Source organism: Drosophila bipectinata, chromosome 2R (genome assembly GCF_030179905.1).
Source record: "Drosophila bipectinata strain 14024-0381.07 chromosome 2R, DbipHiC1v2, whole genome shotgun sequence".
Lineage (NCBI taxonomy): Eukaryota > Metazoa > Arthropoda > Insecta > Diptera > Drosophilidae > Drosophila > Drosophila bipectinata.
The window spans coordinates 12,779,824-12,800,199 of record NC_091737.1 but is presented as its reverse complement, the minus strand read 5'-3'; the positions used below and the strand labels follow the sequence as shown (position 1 = coordinate 12,800,199).

General features: G+C 40.2%; 2 protein-coding genes and 2 long non-coding RNA genes across 5 annotated transcripts; 3 read left to right on the top strand and 1 right to left on the bottom strand.

Annotated features, from left to right (window-relative positions):
• The first annotated feature begins 2,753 nt into the window (after positions 1-2,753).
• LOC138926060 (uncharacterized) lies at positions 2,754-5,455 on the top strand. Its single transcript, XR_011442382.1, has 2 exons — positions 2,754-3,347; positions 3,428-5,455. It is a non-coding gene; the product is annotated as an uncharacterized lncRNA (long non-coding RNA).
• A 2-nt stretch (positions 5,456-5,457) lies between these two features.
• On the bottom strand, positions 5,458-8,024 carry LOC122321245 (uncharacterized). 2 transcript variants are annotated; one of them, XR_006246029.2, is made up of 4 exons: positions 7,986-8,024; positions 6,669-6,926; positions 6,236-6,326; positions 5,458-6,072 (listed from the first exon to the last, which is right to left on the bottom strand). It is a non-coding gene; the product is annotated as an uncharacterized lncRNA (long non-coding RNA). The 2 variants fall into 2 exon arrangements; XR_011442381.1 differs by lacking the exon at positions 6,236-6,326 and having other exon boundaries at positions 5,461-6,072.
• A 6,310-nt stretch (positions 8,025-14,334) lies between these two features.
• Positions 14,335-15,985, top strand: Or45b (Odorant receptor 45b). Its single transcript, XM_070278902.1, has 7 exons — positions 14,335-14,858; positions 14,911-15,098; positions 15,150-15,325; positions 15,384-15,482; positions 15,548-15,700; positions 15,758-15,846; positions 15,906-15,985. Exons 1-6 carry the CDS (start codon positions 14,335-14,337, stop codon positions 15,806-15,808), a joined length of 1,191 nt encoding a protein of 396 aa, XP_070135003.1. The 3' UTR covers positions 15,809-15,846; positions 15,906-15,985.
• A 412-nt stretch (positions 15,986-16,397) lies between these two features.
• Positions 16,398-19,342, top strand: Alp6 (Alkaline phosphatase 6). Its single transcript, XM_017250871.3, has 3 exons — positions 16,398-16,539; positions 17,732-18,891; positions 18,950-19,342. The coding sequence occupies exons 1-3, from the start codon at positions 16,470-16,472 to the stop codon at positions 19,268-19,270; spliced, it is 1,551 nt and encodes a 516-aa protein (XP_017106360.1). The 5' UTR covers positions 16,398-16,469; the 3' UTR covers positions 19,271-19,342.
• Positions 19,343-20,376: the final 1,034 nt, after the last annotated feature.

Here is a 20,376-nt window from a genome sequence, read left to right as displayed (position 1 = left end):
ATAATATATCTTGTCGAGTAGGTCAACAGATATTTAGATATTTTTTAATAAAATATTCTATAAGCTCTTAATTAAATATTTACATAGTTTTATTTTTAATTTTGGTTAAAAGGAAACTAAACTAAAATAATAGGTTTATAACACTATATATAAAAATTGTTTTTAGATAAGATAGCTTTAGTTAGAATACTTATTTCAATTTTTTTTGACTTCCTTAATATATATTTCAGCTTATAGATTTACATATGTATGTACATCAATCTCCAAACAATTCATAGATACAAATATACTGTTAGCTTAAAGATAAGATTAAAGAAAAGTTCTCTATAGAACTTTCTTTCAAAGTTGCATCTAAAAATAGGTAATCTCACTTTTTACTTTATACTCTTGAAATTTTGTACTAAAGATATTTTTAAACATATTAAATATTATGAGATTATAATAGTTATACGATTATTAGCGAAAAGTTCTCTATAGGATATTAACCTCAACTTATACTCTTTCAAGATATACTCATTTTAAAGATTTTAAAGATATCAAGATTATAAAGACCTTTTTTTTTGCAAAAATTATAAGATTTAATAATCTAGAGAGAAAAGTTTTCTAAAGAAAGTTCTTCCAAAATTCCACCTAAAACTAGATAATCTCAACTTTTACTCTTTAAATCTTTTAAGACCTTTTTACAAATTTTAATTATTTTAACATTTTAAAAACCTTCCTTTTGAAAGAGTTATAAAATAATAAGAGAAATTTCATCCAAAAATGCATCTGAAATTAGATAATCTCAATCTATACTATATAAATCTTTTATCTGAAATATTTTATTAAAGATCTTTTTTAAGATATTAAAAATTATAGGATTATAATGAAATTTCTATGTGAAAGGGTTATACGATTATTAAAGAAAAGTTCTCTATGGAATATTTATCCAAAGTTACATCTAAGAATAGGTACTCTTTAAAGATATACTCTTTATAAAGATCTTAAAAATTTATAAGATAAAGATATATAAAGACCTTTTATTGTGAAAGATTTATAAGATTAAAGAAAAGTTCTGTAAAGAAAGCTCTTCCAAAGTTTAATTTAAGAATACCTAAGCTTCCTTATAATCTTAAAATTTTTTATCTAAAATCTTTAAAAATCAATTAGTCCTTTTTTTTGTTAAAGACCTAGAACTATTTGGCTTGGAAAACCTCAACTAGCTCTAGACTTCTGTAAGCTGATCTGCATTCGGTTCGGGACTACCGAGTATCAATTTTTCCAATTCTGAAAAGTGGGTGCTAGGAAGGGGTCAATGACGTTGACATTTCTGTGTTGCTGGGCTGTTGGGTTGTCTTGGATTGTCTTGGGTTTTGAAATTCAACCGCAAGACGTCATCAACATCCACGGGAGTCACTTGGCTGGGTCGTGGCCCATAAGTAAAGTAGCCAACGCTCAGTTCTCCTCCGCTCTACTCTACTCTACTCTGCTCTGCTCTGCCCTGCCGGTTCAATGAACTTTCTTTTGTAAATGTTTTCCTTTCTTCGGTCGCTGTCCCTCTTTCTCCGTCATACCCACCCCTCCCGCTTTCTTTGAGGAGCGGCTGTTCCCTCTTTTTTTTTTTTTGTTTACTTAGCTGCATTGTCGCTTCTCTTTCCTTCTTCTTCTTTTTATTTTTTTGGATTTTGGACACCAACTTTCCGGAGCTGGAGTTTCTTCAGAGGAGTAGGGGGAGGGGTGTGGGGAAGTGCAACTTGTTTAGCTCAAATGCCTTCATTAACGCACACACACACTCTCGTGGAAAGTGGGGTGGCCAAATGGAAATTCCATGTCATGGACTCACTCCGAGGGGGAGAGGAAGTGGAAATGCCCAGCAGCTACGGCAAACGACCTTCTTCTCATCCCCCGATACCGATACGGTTTACATTTTTCGCAACCTCTACCTGACCTGAGAACACACATTTCTCTCCCAAATCCAAGGCAGTGATATGGAAACCTCAAACCTCAAACCCTATTCCTGACAAAATTCCCCCTGAATCAAATGCTGAAGACCTTCCTTTCTAATTAAATTTTCTTCAGTGAGCTCTTCGGTTACCAATTAGAAGGAGATTGTTTTTCCTTCGAAAATATGTGTATCTTGCAGTTCGATTTTGGGATTATCCATATAATGGTAGAAAAGATAAGACCTTGTTAGAAGTATCATACAAGTCTATAGGTATTCAAATGACACCAAACTGGTTGCATTTTCACTTAGCATCCCTTGCTGTCGCTGGGTGTGGAAAATCCCGATACAATGGCAAGAGGAAACCCCTTGATAAGGCGCATTTTCTTGCCAAGTTATCATTCTAATGAAAAATTCCTTTACGCCGCCAGGTAAGAATATGAAACAATGAGACTATATCTGCCCCTATATGTTGGAAACATGCGCAGTACCGTTCGACTTTCCAGGGAGGGTTTTTGGGTGCTTTGAGGTTTTGAGGCGGGAAAAAGCCCAGGGGTGGCTTGTTTTTCCTGCATCGGCATTCATTTGAAGAAAAAAAACAAAAAAAAAAAAACAAGCAGACTTTGAACTACATTGCTGATAAGCGGTCTTCCAATCACTTCCAAGGCGGAAACGGCGAAAAAACTTCTATCGTCTGGAAGTGACTAAGCGAGTCGGTCCCTACATACATAGCTCCCTCCCCTCCTTACCCAGTTTCCCTCTTTTTTCTTATCAACTGCGCAGCAGCTGGGCCAAGTTTTTCCGCTTTTCCGCCGCTTTCCCGCCGCTGACTTTTATGCGCAATTCCCGAAATTCAGATCTTCCATTCAAGATTCGATTCCGAGGGTTTCGAGGTCTAAATTTCTGCCGCAGACATCTTGGGGGCTGGCTCGAGTGACGCCAGCCTCGACGACGACGTCGACGTTGACGTTGACGCCACGGTGCCTCAGTGCCTCGGTGACCTACACAGTGCCACCCGCACACCCACTAGCCCCCCCCTACTACACACACATACATACAGAGAGTAAATGAAAAAGCTTATAGAGAACTTTACTTTATGTACACTTTTTATGGCCCATGTGTATTGGGGAGGGAGGGGAGGGGGGGAGGTAGGGACGATACGCGTATAGAAACGATTTTCGGCCGAGCAGAAAGCGAGTTGGAGTCTGATGGAGCATTCGCCAATCTTGATCCGTTGGCATTAGACGCGTTGTGTTGTGCCCCAGCGGCTGATGTTGCCACTACGAGTGTTATAGGAATGTGCTGATTGTGGGGCATGTATGTACATGCATGTATGCCAATCTGAATCGGTGTGTGTCTGTGTGTGAGACCGCGTTTTCGCTTATCAGTTGCGCTGATAAACCAGTTCCTGGAGAATCTGGACCACGTAAGTAACGAAACTACAGTCGAAAATGCCCTCCCCCCCCCCCCTGCTTTGGTGATAACAGTTCCTCCCCATCATACCAGGGTATACAAGTTTAAAGTCCCCCATGGATGCCAGATGCCAGATGTCTCCCATTAAATGGTAATAGCTATTGGCAATAGGCCGACATGCAGGCTAAATAATTGCATAAAATTACAGAGACAAATAGAGACTATCTCTGACTATCTAATTAGTCACTAATACTACGTGGGGGTTGCTCAAGGTGTACAGGTTTTTGTTCCCAACTGATGGATTAGAATTTAAAGTTCAAAAGCTCAATCCCCAAGGCCTTCTATTAGAAGTGATCTCGGGAACGGGTTTCCTAACCAAAAGGAAGAACATCTCTACAAGATCTCTGTTCCCATATCCGAAATTTGTGCGTGTATATCATAATTGAAAGATTGTTTCCAAAAAGAGTTGGGGGAAGAACATCAAAGATTCGTGCCTCGAGCGCATTAACTTTTAACCCAAAAAACTCTGAAAACATTTTCTCCGTCTCGGCCACAGTCTCCATCTCTGTCTCTGTCTCTGTCTGTCTCGGTTTCTGTTTTGTGGTAAACGTAAACAGAAAAGCCAAAAAAAAAAAGCCGAAAGTCGAAAATTAAACGAAATCACATGCAACACACACGTCTCAGGTGGGAGCGAGATGGCCAGAGATCAAAGCAAAGAAGAAGTGGTAGCTTTCTTTTGTATTTTCTGTTTTTTTATTTCTCTTCATGGGGGGATTTGTGGCTTTTAATTTTTTCAGCATAAAAACATAAAACGCAATAAAAAAAAAACAGAAACACACAGAGGAGCAATTGTGGCGTCATCGCCGAAAATTTGTACGCTTTCGAACTGGTTTTTTTGGTCTCTTTTGATGTCGTCATCATCACGAAGGCCCAAAAATTGATGCAATTTCCGCCCACCTTTCGGGCCAAAAAAAAAAAACGCCTACCCCCCACCAAGCCAACGACGCCGCTATTCCCGTTGCTTGGCAACTGCCAAGTGGAAATGCAGTAGAAAAAAAAAAAAAGAGGGAGATTCGCGCGCCAATAACCCAGTTTTCTGTTTCTAGTTTGTGCTTGCACACAAAGCGTTGCCACTATGTTCGTAGGTTTGTGCAAAAAAAATAAGAAGAAGCAAATACAAATTGTTTTTATTTTATTTTAAATTCAAATTCAAAGTAAAACTAAAGATAAAGATGAATATTTTTAAAATAAAGCATAAATGAAAATGATTATAAGTATGTACATATGTATGTATGTACTTGGTAAATAGCTTAGTGATGACATACTTTTTCATACATGTCAGTATAGGAAATAACCATGTATGTATCTGCGGACACATTACAGCGCAATAACTAATCAAACTAACCCACTTTCTATACAAATGTACTATAGTAGCCAGCATGCAGATTTCTAATTAGATTCAAGTCTCGAGCTGGGGTTTATCTCTTGTAATTTATCTGGGCATAAAGTTGGCGACTTTACATGGTTACGTGCCCGCTGAAAAAAACCATTGCGTTTCAGTGGAAAAACATCGAGAGGCGGAAAATTTCAACAAAAGCCCGCTACACGGCGACAAAGCGACACTTGAATGGAAAACAAGAAACAAAAAAGTGAACAGCACTTGAATGTGTGTCAGCGACAAAGCAGCAATAGCAGCCGCCGTAGCAGCAGAGGAAAGCTACAAAAGCTTTGTATGGCGACCTCACTCGCACTTGGCGCGTTCGGATAGCGTGCACCCTCTCGCACGCGCAGCGACTAGCGCTGCCGACGACTCGGCCAGGGGCGCCGGAGCTCGGTGGCCGAAGCACTTGGGCCCGATTTTTCCGTTCTGCGTTTCATTCGTCGCTCGACTGGCGGAGAGTGTGGTTCGTTCAGCGCTTGCTCAACTTGGTGAAAACTAGGGATGTCGAATTTTTTAAAATTATCGTATCGATAATATTTTCTGTTTTAAAAAAATATCAAAATGATATAAATATATATCGCTACAAAAAATCGATATATCGATGTTTTTGATATTTTTTTTAGTTTCCTAAAAAGTTTTTTAGAATATAAAATAATAGAAATAAAACACAGAAATTATTATTGCTGTTTAGTTTTTCTCATCTTTAGTTTTTTAAATCCATAAACATAACATTTGAAAATCATAAAGAAAAATATAACATAAAGAAAAATATAACATAAAGAAAAATAATATTCTATTTCATTATAGTCTTTGCCTGAGATTCGAGTTCTATTCATAAAAATAACATAAAATTTATCTTAAATTAAATTCAAAGTTCTTATATAATAAAAAAATAAGGAGATTGTATTCCATTATACAGTCTTGGTCTTGTATAAAGTTAGTGCCAATATTTGGCATTAATAGACTTTAAAAATACCCGTTGCGTTATGTGATTATCAGTCATTCGACTCCTTGAATCACAAACGACGCATTTTATAGCCGAAGCCAGTCTCTCCGAAGGCACTGAACTCCCAGGTGTAATTAGGTATTTCCGGGCGAGTTGATATAATCCTGGCATAGCCACCTTGTGTGCATTCCAAAATGTTAGGGGATTACTTTCCCATGATGTTTGGGGCAAACTGAGATATAATTTTAGCTCGCTGTGATCAGAGTTTTGCAAGGAAAGGCCCTTTAAAATTGACCTATTGTGGGCCTCCATAAAATCGACACACTGTTCCTCTGCATTGTCATCAGAAATCTGTAATAATTTAAAGGAAATTAATATATACTTTATTTTTGCTTCGGAATAATAAATAAATTATTAATGAATTAATTACGTTGAGTTATTATTATTATTAATGTAAATGTAAGTATTACTATTAAATTATATACATGATTACGAACTCTAAAATTTGACATACCGGGGTTTCCTTTGAAAAGGTAGAAATTTCGTTCAACAAATCATTTGTTGCCTCCTGTACCCCGATGGGTGATATGTACATTTTTTTAAATCTTGGATCAAGAAAAGATGATTTCACCAATATTTTATTTGATTCAAGTGTAAATTTTATTTTACAGTGTAGTGTAGATTTTATTTCGTGTGTGTGAAATTTTGCGACATTTTACTGCGAAATCTACATTTTTTTTCACACACACGAAATAAAATCTACACCTTCGCGGTAAAATGGCGCCAAATTTCGGCGTCATGTTGTACACATAAATATATATATTAGCGGTGCCCACACAAATACATTTACATATGTGCACAATTATACTGCGAATTTCTTTTCACACACACAAAAACACTGAAAAGAAAACGCTATTTTATATATAAATTTATTAATATGTACAAACCTTTTTTTGCTGACACTTTAAAAAAAATTCGTTATGTTTATTTTTAACATGTGACGTCAAATTTGTGGTGTTTCCACTTGTTTTTACCATTTTATTGCACAAATTACACTTTGCTGTTCCGTTTTTTATTTCACTATAATTCTTTTTTATTAGCTTTATGTCCATTTTTCTCACACCGCCGATCTTCACTTTTTTCAATTTGATCAAAGAGTGACCAACGCAGAAATATCAGATAATATCAAAAAAAACTATCGCACACTCGATATTTGGGGGAAAAAAATATTACGATATAAATATATTATTTTTCCCAAAAAATATCGATATATTGATATTTCGATATATTATCAACAACCCTAGTGAAAACTAAAGAAAAAAAATAATAAAATTGAAAACAAAAAAAAACTGAAATTCAAAATGAAACACAAACGGGAAATCCAAAGGAGAGCAAACCCTATTAACTGAGAGAGAAGGCTGTTGCTAACGTCGAAAATAGTCGTTAAACAGTGGCGCGACGGTCGATTTTGGTGGTGGTTTTTGTCGGCAGTGAACTTTCCCAGTAACAATAAATTCTATTGGAATTAGAAACCCAAGCAGCGGACACGCATTCGCGGCCCAAAACCGATTTCTGGAACATGGAATCTTAACGAAAAATTATACACGCGGATTACGTAAAGAGCAGGAATTTCAAGGAGAACCAGAGCGAATAGAGTGAGACAGCAGCAGGAACTTGGCACGCGGACGCGTCGCTGGATGACACATTTCTTTTTCCGAAGCAATTACGCAACTTGCAAATAGCTCTGCCCTGCTGCCCTGCCTTTACGCCCGCTGGTCGTGTTTCTAAGGCCCTCTGGGCTCTGTGCTTTTCATTATCGGAAGACAGACGGCAAGTTGGGGAGAAAAAAAAAATATTTAAAAAAAAATCCACAAATACATATTTTTTCAACCAAATTCGAGAGAAGCAACCGAGTGAGGGAGAGCGAGAGAGAGCCGAAAGCTCGGACGACGTCATATTTTTATGGAACACACAGACGCGCGCGCGCACGCACACAGTTAGTGGCTTTCGTCGTCAAGTTTGCGTTTCCTTGGTTTCGATCTGGCTGGCTTCGTTCATTCGATTTCCACCACGAACCGGGAAGGTCTGTACGGACCGGGAGGTTGGTGGAAGAACTAAAAAGTTGGCCGCGTTTTTTCCCGCTCGCGTCTCGCGTGTTTTTCGCCTGCTCTGCCCTGCCGTCCGTTGCCGCCACCGCTCTCGCGCAAAATCTAATGGAATTTTTTCGCCTGCTTGTGCAATTGTTGGCTGGTTTTTTTTTTTACAGCCGCGAATACGAATCGTGTGATTAGTGGACTAGTTTTCATTAACGTACTGCAACCTATGTGGGAGCGAGACGGGGACTCACTGTGCTTATTAAATAGTCAGTCTTTTTCTCTCTCCTATACAAATTGCGGGCGTATCAACATGTCGACGTTAATAATAGTTTTTGTGCCTATTCTTAAGCTGACATATATATTTTAGTTTGTAATAGCCAGGAGAAAATAATTAAATTAATATATAAAAATTGAAGTAAATAAATTTTCTTCCATTTCTCTTCCATCAACAGCCATTCAACTGAAACCGTTTGCGCCCTGGCTCTGGCTCATGGCCTTTCTTTTTCCAGTTTATTACACGTTTTATCATTCCACACGCATCACTGGTGCTGCTGCCGCTGTCCCTGTCACACGCATACACTTTGACCCAGGGCTCCCCCCTTGGTGGGTTTTTGTTGTTCTCGCTTTGTTCTCGCACGCAAAGCTAGTGGGGGTGTGTGGGAGAAAGGGAGGCAGATGGTGGTGGTAAAAAGGGGAGAACGGGAGAACCGTTACGACAGCGCGTGGTTGTTGGTGGACTTTCTGTGTCTGTTGCCAAGAGTCGATGTTTTTGTTGTTGTTGTAGTCGCTGTCGTCGTCGTCGTTGTCGACGGTGAATGATGTGTTCTGTTTTTATGGACAAGAAATGAAACTGTACAATGAGCACAGTACAGTGGGTAGAAATACAACAAAAGCGAAACTTACGTAAACACGCACGACCAACCGATCGACTGTGTCAGTATGTGTGTGTGTGTGTGCTTGTGAATTATGTTTCTAGTTTTTCGAAAAGGAGAAGTAGAAAATCAAGTTTCTATCGCCAGAGCGCGGGGTATGAATCATATTTCGAAGAACGAGACACTCGTAGACTTTCAAATACAAGCTCACATAAACAATCTCTTCCATTTGTCATGGGTTTTTTTCTTTCTTTCTTCAACCAACATATGACTAAGAGACTCAAAAAAAAAATCTAAAGAAAAGCTGCAATTTATTGCAATTGCTGGTGATGCAATGCGGGCACTGAAATTATTTTCAAAATATTATATAAATTGGCTTTTGTGCTGCTGCTGCTGCTGGGGGTTGTTCAGGTGCTCATTACCTGAGGCATTCAGTTGGAAACTGTATATATTTGCATAGTACGATAGAAGGGGAGGGTTCGGGAGAGGAAACAAAATATATATCTATACAATTGCATGTTAAAAAAAAATCTCTCGATTAGAGATATTATATTTTTTTTAAACAATGTCTGTAGTAATTGCGTTCACAGAACTGTGGACCTTGGAAAACCACACAATAACTATACACCATGTATAATTTATTTTTTTTATATTTTTTTTTTGCATTTGTAACTTTGAATTGGAGGTCCGGAGTCGAAGTTTTTGTTTCACACATTCCATCTCGCTCACACATTCCATCTAACAACTGCAGCAGCCTGACCTTGGGAGCCGGAGACAAAGCCCGCTAACTCGCAAACAGCAAACAGATCTTTATGTACATTCTAATTTACATAAATGTATGTACATATGTATATAAGAGGCTATATCGAAGCTTCTCCAAGCCCCAAGCCCTCTAAGCCCCTGTTTTTAAAACTAAACTTTCCAGGTTATAAATACTTTTCTGTTAAAAATAATATTTCATTTTAATGGGAACGGTGTGGAAAGGCAATAAATATCCCCCAAAGCACGTACCGATAATTCATTATTTACAAGAAGATTAAAGTTATCTTCATGTGAATATTTCTTCAGTCAATATTTTCCAAGAAACAACAGTTCCAAGTAATAGCAGATAATATTCTATTATGGGTGTGGGCTTTTTAAGTGTTTCTAACCTCAAAAAAAAAAGTAATAATCGATAGTTAATAAAAAAAGAAGATAAAAAAATAAACTATTGTTTCACTGTGGGTTGTGGGGGTTACTCATTAGAGGTTATATTCCCTCCAGCCTCTGACAACTATTCTCGTAATAATCCGGATTTCCAAGCTCAGATGACGCCATCTTGCATTTGATGATCTTTGAAAGCTACATACATATGTATGTATGTATGTACATAGTTTTACATCCAACCGATAGTTTTGAGAGGGGAGAGAATCGAGCTTAGCACTTGATCTTTGGCTCCATTAGTCTGTAATTATATTTCTGTCCTTCTGGCCACTTGCAACGCTTCTGTTCTACTGCTCACATCTTGGCATTTAATAAGAAGTTGGCCTTGAAGCGGCGAGTTTCAAAATTTGTGGCGTCAGAACTGTTTTTTTTTTGGGTGTGTGTGTGTGTGAGATAAATGGTTTTTTTTTTTGGTTAGAGAAGCCTGAGCTTGGCTTAGCTTTCGGTTTAACGACGATTGGAGCTTTCAGAGTTGGGGCCTTTGAAGTCAAGGTGGCTGCAACACAAGGGGCTATATCAGAATGCCCTCTAAAGTTAAAGCCTTAATCCATGACTTTTAAAGTCGGTTTGAAATTAGTCTGGCCATTAATTACAGTTGTCGTTTTAAATTGAAATTTAATTAATTTACCCCATTCCAGGCATTCTAAAGCCAAGTTCTCCCCATCCTCCACATTATGCTGGACATGTCGTTGTCAGCGCTTACATTGTCGCCCCAAATTAGATGAAATGTGGCACATGTTTCGTGTTGTAAATGCAACCAAACTGGTGATACCACCGATCCAACATCGATCCACACGCTAATTGCCATTAATCAGAGGCCTCCATCTGGTCTGGAGTGGATTGGGCAGGCGGGTGGTTTTCCCCCCATTCCCGGTGTCAGCTGACATCTCTACTCAGTCAGTAATTATCGGGCTGCACTCTTGACCGAGGAGCCGCACTTGAAGATGACTCTCCCTGACTAAGTTAGCCGCAAGCCCGAGACCGCAACCACCCCCTCCTAGCTGCCACCACAGTGAACCACATGACATGCGAAGCGGTTCCAATTTATTGCCAGAGGCAGTACTGAGAATGCTGCTTGCCAGTCATTGGAAAAGCGATTCAACAAAATTTAAAACAATTTAGCTTATGTCACGTCTGTTCGCCGCCACGAGGGGGTGTCATCAGGGGCTGCTGCTAAAAGGGGGGGCCTAGAAGAGTTTCAAGCGCTTAGAACAAAGCGCCACAAATTGTATTGTGTCACGCTCGATCTGTGGCCATGTGAACGGGGATATAAGCCCCACACTAGTGTACTATACATCGGATATCTACTGCATATGTGTGTACTTGTACTCATTCATATGGATATGCATGTATGTACATATGTACATAGAACTCTGGCCATATAGTCATGTACATGCTATTTATAAATTAGTTCATTTAGTTTGCCTGTTTTAATTATAATTAACGCCACTTTGTAAATTAACCAGAAAAAAACGAATCATCCATTGGAATTTGTATGCTTGTAGTTGTTATGGATCATTTTTATTGAGAGATTATGTTCTCTGAAGGGGTTTGGATTTTATGATAGATGTAGGTTCTATGATCAAATATATATATTTGTGGTAATGTCTTTAAAACAGAGGTCGGCACGGCCCTATCTCGGGGGCATAGGACATTTCTCTGCCCGAGCTCTGCCACACACACACAGTATAAATGTGTGAAACGTCATGCTCAAAGCCTACTTTCTGCTATTCGTTACTAACACTAATGCGGTAAAATCATATCAATGTATTGGGGTGCCGACCTCTGCTTTAAAAGGTTCTAGAACTACTTATAAGATGGCTTTTTAAGGTGGTCTAGGTAAGAATGGTAAAAAAAGCATTCTTTTAAGGTTTTTTTAGATCTTTGTCTTGGGATATTATTTATGTTCTCTATGAGGTTTTAGATTGTATGATAGATGTAGGATCTATAATATAGATTCTATATTAGTATGTCTATTTTTAGCCAAGTCACTAAAAGGCCCTAAAAGTAGTAATTTAGTTAGGTAAGATTTTCTTTGATCTCTGTCTTGGGATATTCTATTTTTTATGAGGTTGTAGAGGTTTTTAGGTTTTAGATAGATATAGGTTCTATGATAAAGTTCTATAAAACGTCCTGAAACTAGTGGTTTAGTTAGTTCATTCATCAGTACAAACATTAAAGGTTTTCTTTGGATCTTTGCCTTGGGATATTATATTCTCTCTCTATGAGGATTGGGATTATATGATGGATATAGATTCTATTATTGTATAGGGTCCTAAAATTGGTGGTTGAATAATTCTATCGGCTTAAAGTTTTTCTTTTTTTGGATTTTTAGCTAGGAATATTAAGTTTTTTATGAGAATTAATGTTCTATGATAGATGTAGATTATAAGAGAGTATATATATTGAAGGCCAGGTCTTTAAAAAGTTATTAAACTACTAGTACTAGTCTAGTTCTATCTATCGACTTACTAGTTTTAAAAGTTCCTCGATTTTTTGATAGTTTCTATATATATCTTCTTGTAACCAAGTCCTTAAGAGGTTCTAAAACTACCCAGATAGTCTAGTAATCACTTTTAAAACCCTATTCTTTCTCTCTTAACAAAATTCTTCTAAAACCATCTACAAATCCAATTTCTTTAACCATATTTCAGTAATCTCCCATTGCATATTATAGTGCTCCTTCTACTCGACCTGGTTGTCAACTGTGAATGAGTTTTATGGCTTTCGGATGATGTGCTGAAAGCACCTGGGCAGGTTTGTCTGTCAATCAGGTTGTCGCACAATCGTCCCGAGCGGCGCCTTAATAATTGATCCCGCCTGGAGGTGCAAGATGATGTTGATGGCAGTTGAACAGAGAGGGGTATTTGGTTATGGTTATGGATGTGGCAATGGCTATAGCTTCATGGGAGTGGAGTATAGTGGAGTGGAGTGGTTGCTGGCAACGACAGGCAACTTCAACTGGGCCATGACGTGAGGCGAACGCATCAGAGCGAAGCTTAAAGGAAGCGTGTGAAATCCCATTTGGCTAATGGCCAACAGCGTCAGCAGGAAAATCAACCTGTTTCGTTGCCTACCTCCGATATACTCCTCCCCCTGGCCGTGCCACCAAATTGCTGCAGCGAAACTGGGAAAACTCGATTCCATTTTCCACAGCAACTGTGCAAATGTGGGCCACCAGTGTGTAAGTGTGTGCGCGAGTGGGAAAACGGGTTTTTCATTCGGGTTCTGCAACTGTTTTTTGGCGACTCGCTGACACGCTGGCCTCCTTTTCTTCCGTTCCAGCTGGCACTCCTAGCTATTCCACTTGCCGAGCTTGTTTTCCCTCCACTTGACTTTACTCCACTCCCTTCCCATTTCCACTCCCACACCCACATTTTCCTCAAGCTTATCTGATTTTCCTGCAAAAATAAAAAGGAAGGATCTCTGCCGGGCTCCCCGGAAAATAAAATGTAATGCTTTTGTGGCACAGAAGAGGGAGCCTTCCAGGCCAAATTTTCCAGGGGTGGCTGGCTTGGCTCAACAGGGTGTGTCGGGGTCACCTTTGTTGCCATTTTTTGGGGTTGGTTGGTTGCCCCATCTGCAGGGCCATCATAAAACGAGGCGCTTGGTTTGTGGATGTGGGTGGTGGAGCGGTGGAGCCGGGGATGGGCCGATGATATCAGCTATTTGGGGGGTGGAAACCTCTGAGAAACCCAACTGAGATTAAACCCACCCCAACGCTCAGCTGGCTGCCACATAATCATAATCAAAGGTGCCCCGACTGGAAATCAATATTGGAAGATTGCGAAGGGACATTGCTCATACGCAACGTGATCCGTACAAAGAACTTTATTAAAAGTGATTCACCCCAAAAACAAGAAAGCCGTGTTGCATGCATCAACATAAATCTGTGTGCGGCGTGAATCCCATGCAAATCTTTGAATGTTTCATCTCGCCTGACCCACATCGCAACTGATTTGAAATTCGAATTTGGCGCGAGTTCATCAGGAGTTCAACAAACTTCCTCGAAAAAAAAGAAAACTCAGAAAACAAAAGAGCAAACACAAATTTATGCTCAAGTCACAGAACAAAAGGTAGCCTCATATTTATGGATGAATGTTTGCTTCGAACAAGTCAGGAATTTCTTTAAAATTTTAAACCAACCTAGCTGGCATTACATGTTTAATTGTATAATAACATGTTATATCCTTTCTATAATTAAACCATTTAAGCAGCAAAGCAAAGCAGCTTATTATTAAAAAAATTAAATGACTTTTAATTATGAAGGTAGAAAACAAGCAGGTTTGTTGACATAAGAGGCGTGTGAATTCTATCGCCCACTTAATTAAGGACCTTCTCTGATCCTGTTATTAAATAAAACCCAATGGCGTGACTTGAGGTTTCCCTGAGGGGGTCCTATATAAAAGGATGTCTGCTTAAAATCAAAGAAAACCTCAGTCATGTACCCGCGATTTCTGGACCGCAACTATCCGCTGAAGAAGCATCTGTTCTTTGTGACCAGATACTCCTTCGGCCTGCTGGGTCTGAGTTTTGGCCAGAAAATGTCCTGGTTTCAGTTGGCCTGGTTGGTCTTCAACTTTGTCAACCTGGCCCATTGCTGTCAGGCGGAGTTTGACTTTGGTTGGAGCCATCTGCGCACCAGTCCCGTGGATGCCATGGATGCCTTTTGTCCTTTGGCCTGCAGTGCCACTACCCTCTTTAAGCTGGGCTGGATGTGGTGGCGCCGCCAGGAGCTGACCGGTCTGATGGACCACATCCGACAGCTCACCGAGGAGCAGGAGCGAAGAAGGGATTCTCGAAGGGACAATGCCCAGAGGAGCTGCTACGTCATGGCCACCAGAAGTGGTATGCTGGTGTTTACCCTGGGCAGCATTACCACTGGAGCCTTTGTCCTTCGATCCCTTTGGGAGATGTATGTGCGTCGGCGACAGGAATTCAAGTTCGATATGCCATTTCGAATGCTGTAGGTTGTCCAGATCCTTTTAATATATTATGATCTTAGGGATACCTTTTAGGTTTCCGGACTTTGCTCATCGAATGCCCTGGTTTCCCATTTTCTACTTGTACTCCACTTGGAGCGGTCAGGTGACAGTCTATGCCTTTGCCGGCACCGATGGATTCTTCTTTGGTTTCACTCTCTATGTGGCTTTTTTGCTCCAGGCACTCAAATGGGATGTCTTGGATGCCCTGAGATCGGTTCAAGGTATGTGGTGGATTCCTTTTGGAAGGCTTTGAACTTATTCCTGGTTTTAAGATCCTTCAGGAAGAGAGTCCAAGCTTTGCTGTCAACAGCTGGCGGATATAGTGGATCGCCATAATGAAATCGAAAAGATTGTGGAGCGTTTTTCTGGAATCATGGCGGCTCCGACTTTTGTTCATTTTGTTTCCGCCAGTGTGGTTATAGCCACCAGTGTGATTGATATACTTCTGGTGAGGATTTGAATATTAATTTATTTAATTTTTAACTTAGTTTATAGCCTTTCCTTAGTATTCTGGCTATAATATCATCCGCTATGTGGTGTACACCTTTACGGTTTCTTCAGCCATTTTTCTCTACTGTTATGGCGGCACCGAAATGGCTACAGAAGTGGGTTTCTTTTCTTTCCTTTTTTTTTTTAAATATCTTTCTTAAATATTATTTATAATTTTTAGAGCCTTTCTCTAGGGGAAGCTGCCTATTGTAGTGCCTGGTACAAGTGGGATCGAGAGACCCGTCGTAGGGTTTTCCTCATTATTCTCAGGGCCCAGCGACCCATCACCGTAACAGTGCCATTTTTTGCACCATCACTTCCGGTTTTTACCTCGGTTTGTATATCATATTTTAGAATATTTTGTAAGTAGATAATATAATGTCTTTTTCAGATTTTAAAGTTTACTGGTTCTATTGTAGCTTTGGCTAAAACAATATTATAAATGTTTTAGTTTCTTTCTTGGCTATGACTAGCCTGAAAGTATGCAATTTCAGCTTCTTGTTTAAAAAAAAGGTTTTTTAACTTGTATTTTATTATAGCCAATTATCTCAAGGGTCAGGGACTACATGTGTACAATAGTAGCCACTGAAAAAGTACCAGAGTTAGCCTTAAGGGGGGCCGGCTAACTTTATCCCAAGTGCTGCAATTACTTGGGTAACCATAAAGTTCTTAAGTGAAATGTTTTTGCACCAAAGCCATTGACGTCAATAAAAGTTGGCCAACACTTGGGAAAACCCCAAAGTTTCAAAATGAAAATAATAAAATAAAATCATTTTCCAGACTCTTGAGCAATTAAATGGATTCTATATATATGTAACCAAAAAAAATATTAAATCAACTTTGTGGTGATGGCACGTGAGCAAGATTTGGTAACGGTATTGATTCCTTGGCTCTATGATTCCAGTTAACTGGTTGTTCTTGGCCAGCCATAAATGATGATTTGATTGAGCCGTCTAGATTAGTTTTCTTTGGCCAGCGCTGATTAGATTTAGTCTGATACTGATTACTACTAGCCTTAGTATACGGCCTGGTCAGCTTTCAGTCTTCAACCAAGGTCCGTCCTTCACACAAGTCTATCGATCGGCTTTGGCAACGAAGAAAACATGGCCAGGAAAGTGATCCTGTTACTCTTCATAGCCGCTTGGTTATCCGCGAGTGTTAGTGGACACGGAGGTAAGAATTAGGATAAAAAAAAAAAATATCTAAAAAAAGGTACATAGGCCGGGGTCTAACCTTAAAAAAAAAACAAAAAAAAAACTTAAAAAAGGTCGGATCGGATTTCAACATGTATTTCTATTCCATGTATACCATGTATTCCAAGGACTATTTCAAAATAATAACAAAATAATAATAATAAAAATATAACAAGAAAAAAAATTATTCCTTTTTTCTTAAATAAAAATTAAATATTCAAAATATAAAAATAAAAATACAAAAACATAGCAATGGTAATCGGGGCATTAGGGACCATTTCAGAAAAAAATTAAAATATATAAAAATAACTATGTCCAATAAAAAGAGAAGAAAAAAAAAAAATAAAAATTATTTTTTCTTAAATACAGAATGTTTTAAATGTTTGAAATGTTTGTAATGTTTCAAAATATAAAAAATTTTAAATAATAAAATAAGGAAAGAAGAACTCGAGGAGATGTTACATCCCAAAACAAATCCAACTAATGTAAAATTTTAAACAAATCGGATAGAAAAATAAAAAAAACAAAGAAAATAAAAAAATAATGAGAATACGCTGTGAAAATATTACATAAGATCCTCAATCGTAGAAAACAAAAATAAAGTTTATCAGAAGGATTAAAATCTGCTCTTCAGATTACACTGGCCATGTAAACCCACCAACCTATGCCTATAGATAAGACTCGAATCTGCCGATTAAAATAAATATTAATTAAAAAACAAATTTAGGTAAATAAAAAAAGAAAATAAAATAAGAAAATAAGAAATTTAAAAGTTTATAAGTCTTTATAACAAACATTATTTTCATCATCCAGCAAAACAGTCATATATGACAGCAATATGAAGCTCAACGTTATAATCTTGGATAAAAATAATAAATAAATCAGTTTCCAAAAAAATAAAAATAATAAAATAATAATAAGAAGAAAATAAGAGAGGTGAGAAGGCATTGAAGACCCAATGCAGACTGAACTAAATCGACAGCCTCACCCCAAAGGGTAACATTTTTTCGAAGACAAGGCCTACTTCTTAGAAACTTTCTTTCAATTACAACCCTGTTTCGATATTTTAGAATTACTCAACACTAACTAGTAATTAAAATTCCAACATTATTATAGACCGTTATAGCCCAAACATTTTCAAAATATTCTTCATAAAACCATTCGCTTTTTAGATCATCCTGTTCCCGGTCGTGCCCTCGATGGCCAAACCTATGCCATTAAGTATCCGGAAGAGCAGCAGACCCAGTACTGGGTGGACAAGGCTCAGGCCAAGATCCTGTCCAAGCTGGCCGAGGCTCAGGCCACGAACACCAACAAGGCCAAGAACGTGATCCTGTTCCTGGGCGATGGCATGTCCGTGCACACGGTGACGGCCACCAGGAACCTGCTGGGCGACAGTGCCGAGCAGGTGTACTTCGAGGGATTCCCCTACACCGGCCTGTCCAAGACTTACTGCGTCAACCGCCAGGTGGCCGACTCCGCCTGCACCGCCACCGCCTATCTGGGCGGCGTTAAGGCCAACTACGGCACCATTGGCGTCAATGCCAATGTTACACGGTACAGTTGTGATGCCGCCCAGTACGAGGGAAATCAGGTCCTGAGTATCGCTCAGTGGGCCCAGGCAGCTGGCAAGGATGCTGGTCTGGTGACCACCGCCCGTGTGACTCACGCCTCCCCAGCCGGTGTGTATGCGCACATCGCCGATCGCAACTGGGAGAACGACTGGGAGGTGGCCAACAGGGGCTGTGATCCCGAGCAGACCATCGACATTGCCCGGCAGCTGGTGGAGCAGCCGGTGGGTCAGGGGCTCAAGGTGATTCTGGGCGGCGGCCGCCAGATGTTCATCAACGACACCTTTAGGGACGAGGAGGGAATCCCCGGCCTGCGCAACGATGGACGTCACTTGATCAATGACTGGTTGGAGCAGAAGAAGGAGGCCAATGTCTCCGCCAACTATGTGTGGAGTCGCAAGGGTCTCAGCCTGGTGGATCCCGAAAAGACGGACTATCTGCTCGGCCTGTTTGCCACCTCGCATCTGCCCTACAACGGTGACCGGATCAGGAAGCGCAGCCAGCTGGCGGATCCGTCGCTGAGCGAGCTCACTGAAGCCGCCATCCGAGTGCTGAGCAAGAGCTCCGAGGGATTCTTCCTGTTTGTCGAGGGGGCCCGCATCGACATGGCCCACCATGACACCTACGCCCGACGATCCCTGGAGGACACTGCCGAGTTCGCCAACGCCGTGAAGATAGCTCGGGAGCTTACCTCCGACGAGGATACCCTCATCGTTGTCACCGCCGATCATGCCCACGTCATGTCCATCAATGGTTATCCGGTAAGGAGGTCTTAGTCGGGTTCGGCCTTCAAATGCTAATCCCTTTATCCCCCTGCAGGAGCGCACCCAGGACATTACTGGCCTGGCCCAGAATGCAGATGATGGTCTGCCGTACACCACCCTCTCGTATGCCAACGGTCCTGGCTACTACAATGGCTATAATCGCGTCGAGGGACGTGCCAAGCTTAAGGCCAAGTCCCTGGATGATGCCGACTACCAGTACCCGACTTTGGTGCCCCTGGACGCGGAAACCCATGGCGGTGATGATGTGGCTGTGTACGCCTCGGGTCCCTATGCCCAGTACTTCAGCGGCACCTACGAACAGAGCAACATTCCGGCTCTGATGGCCCGGGCCGCTGGTATCGGACCCTACGCCTAGGATCAAGAAAGTATATCCTTGCTCAGTCCTCCCACTTGGGGTGAATCCAATTAAAATGCACCACAGCTAAAATGAGTTTTCCACAAAGGGTGGTGGTCATAGAAGGTGTTGGGAGGGAAATTTGAATATCGACTTTTAATTGAACGGCACGCTGTGCAATTTCCTGCTGGAACTGGAGCTAGACCTGGAGGTGGAGCTACAGCTAGAGGTGGAGCTGGTGCTGGAGCCACACCTGGAGGCGAATTCAATTAACGGTCGCTAGAAAATCGGGCAACTGGCAGTTAACAACCTGCAGGCAGCCCCAATCAGTCACTCAGTAGTCGCAATCATTCCATCAATCTGCTCTCTCAGGTGGTCCATGGACGATGGTTTCTGGCCATCTGTTCCAGCTTTGTTTCGTCATCACAGTTCCGATGTAGAATCAGCATATTGCATATGGAATGTGGAATCAGTGGCTTGTGGCAGAGCCTGCATTCATGTTGCATTCATGAGGGGATCACCATGACAGAGCACTTTCGTCAGGAAAGCTGTGTGTCAAATCCTTCAGGATTTCATTGCCAAACATCCTTTTAACTCTATGAGGTTTATGCGGTTTTATTATTTTAAGATAACTATAATATCATATCATTTTAAAGGTTTATAGTTAGAGGTATGATAGCTATAGTAAGGTTATAAATACAGGTATAATCCTGTAATGTTTTCTGTAATATCACAATTTCTACCCGCATAAACATGTCTGAATGATTGAATTATGTTTTCCCATTAACTGTCAATATCTTCTGATTGACGATTTCACCTGCAATCGATTTAAGGATGAATTGGCCAAAAGGAATACTTTTTGGGGACTATCAGTGCTCTGGGGTGGATTCAAATTTCCGATTTCTCTTAAGCTTTTCTTTTTTTTTAGCAATTTCCGCTGCAATTTGTGTTCATGGAGAGAGAGAGAGAGAGAGAGAGATTGAAGCGATGGTCTAGTTTCAACTGGACTGGGCTTAATCATAGGGTTTTGGTTGTGGGCCGTGCAACTCGGCCAACAATGTATGTAGTCGTGTCGGTGTGCGAGAAAGCCCAAAGTCTGACTAGTCGGTGCAGGCCTAGATAAACTG

Coding starts and splice junctions, on each gene's coding strand:
- Or45b (XM_070278902.1), top strand. CDS start 14,335: ATGTACCCGCGATTTCTGGACCGCAACTATCCGCTGAAGAAGCATCTG. Junction 14,859..14,910: donor GATATGCCATTTCGAATGCT/GTAGGTTGTCCA, acceptor GATACCTTTTAG/GTTTCCGGACTTTGCTCATC. Junction 15,483..15,547: donor GCACCGAAATGGCTACAGAA/GTGGGTTTCTTT, acceptor TATAATTTTTAG/AGCCTTTCTCTAGGGGAAGC.
- Alp6 (XM_017250871.3), top strand. CDS start 16,470: ATGGCCAGGAAAGTGATCCTGTTACTCTTCATAGCCGCTTGGTTATCC. Junction 16,540..17,731: donor GAGTGTTAGTGGACACGGAG/GTAAGAATTAGG, acceptor TTCGCTTTTTAG/ATCATCCTGTTCCCGGTCGT. Junction 18,892..18,949: donor TGTCCATCAATGGTTATCCG/GTAAGGAGGTCT, acceptor ATCCCCCTGCAG/GAGCGCACCCAGGACATTAC.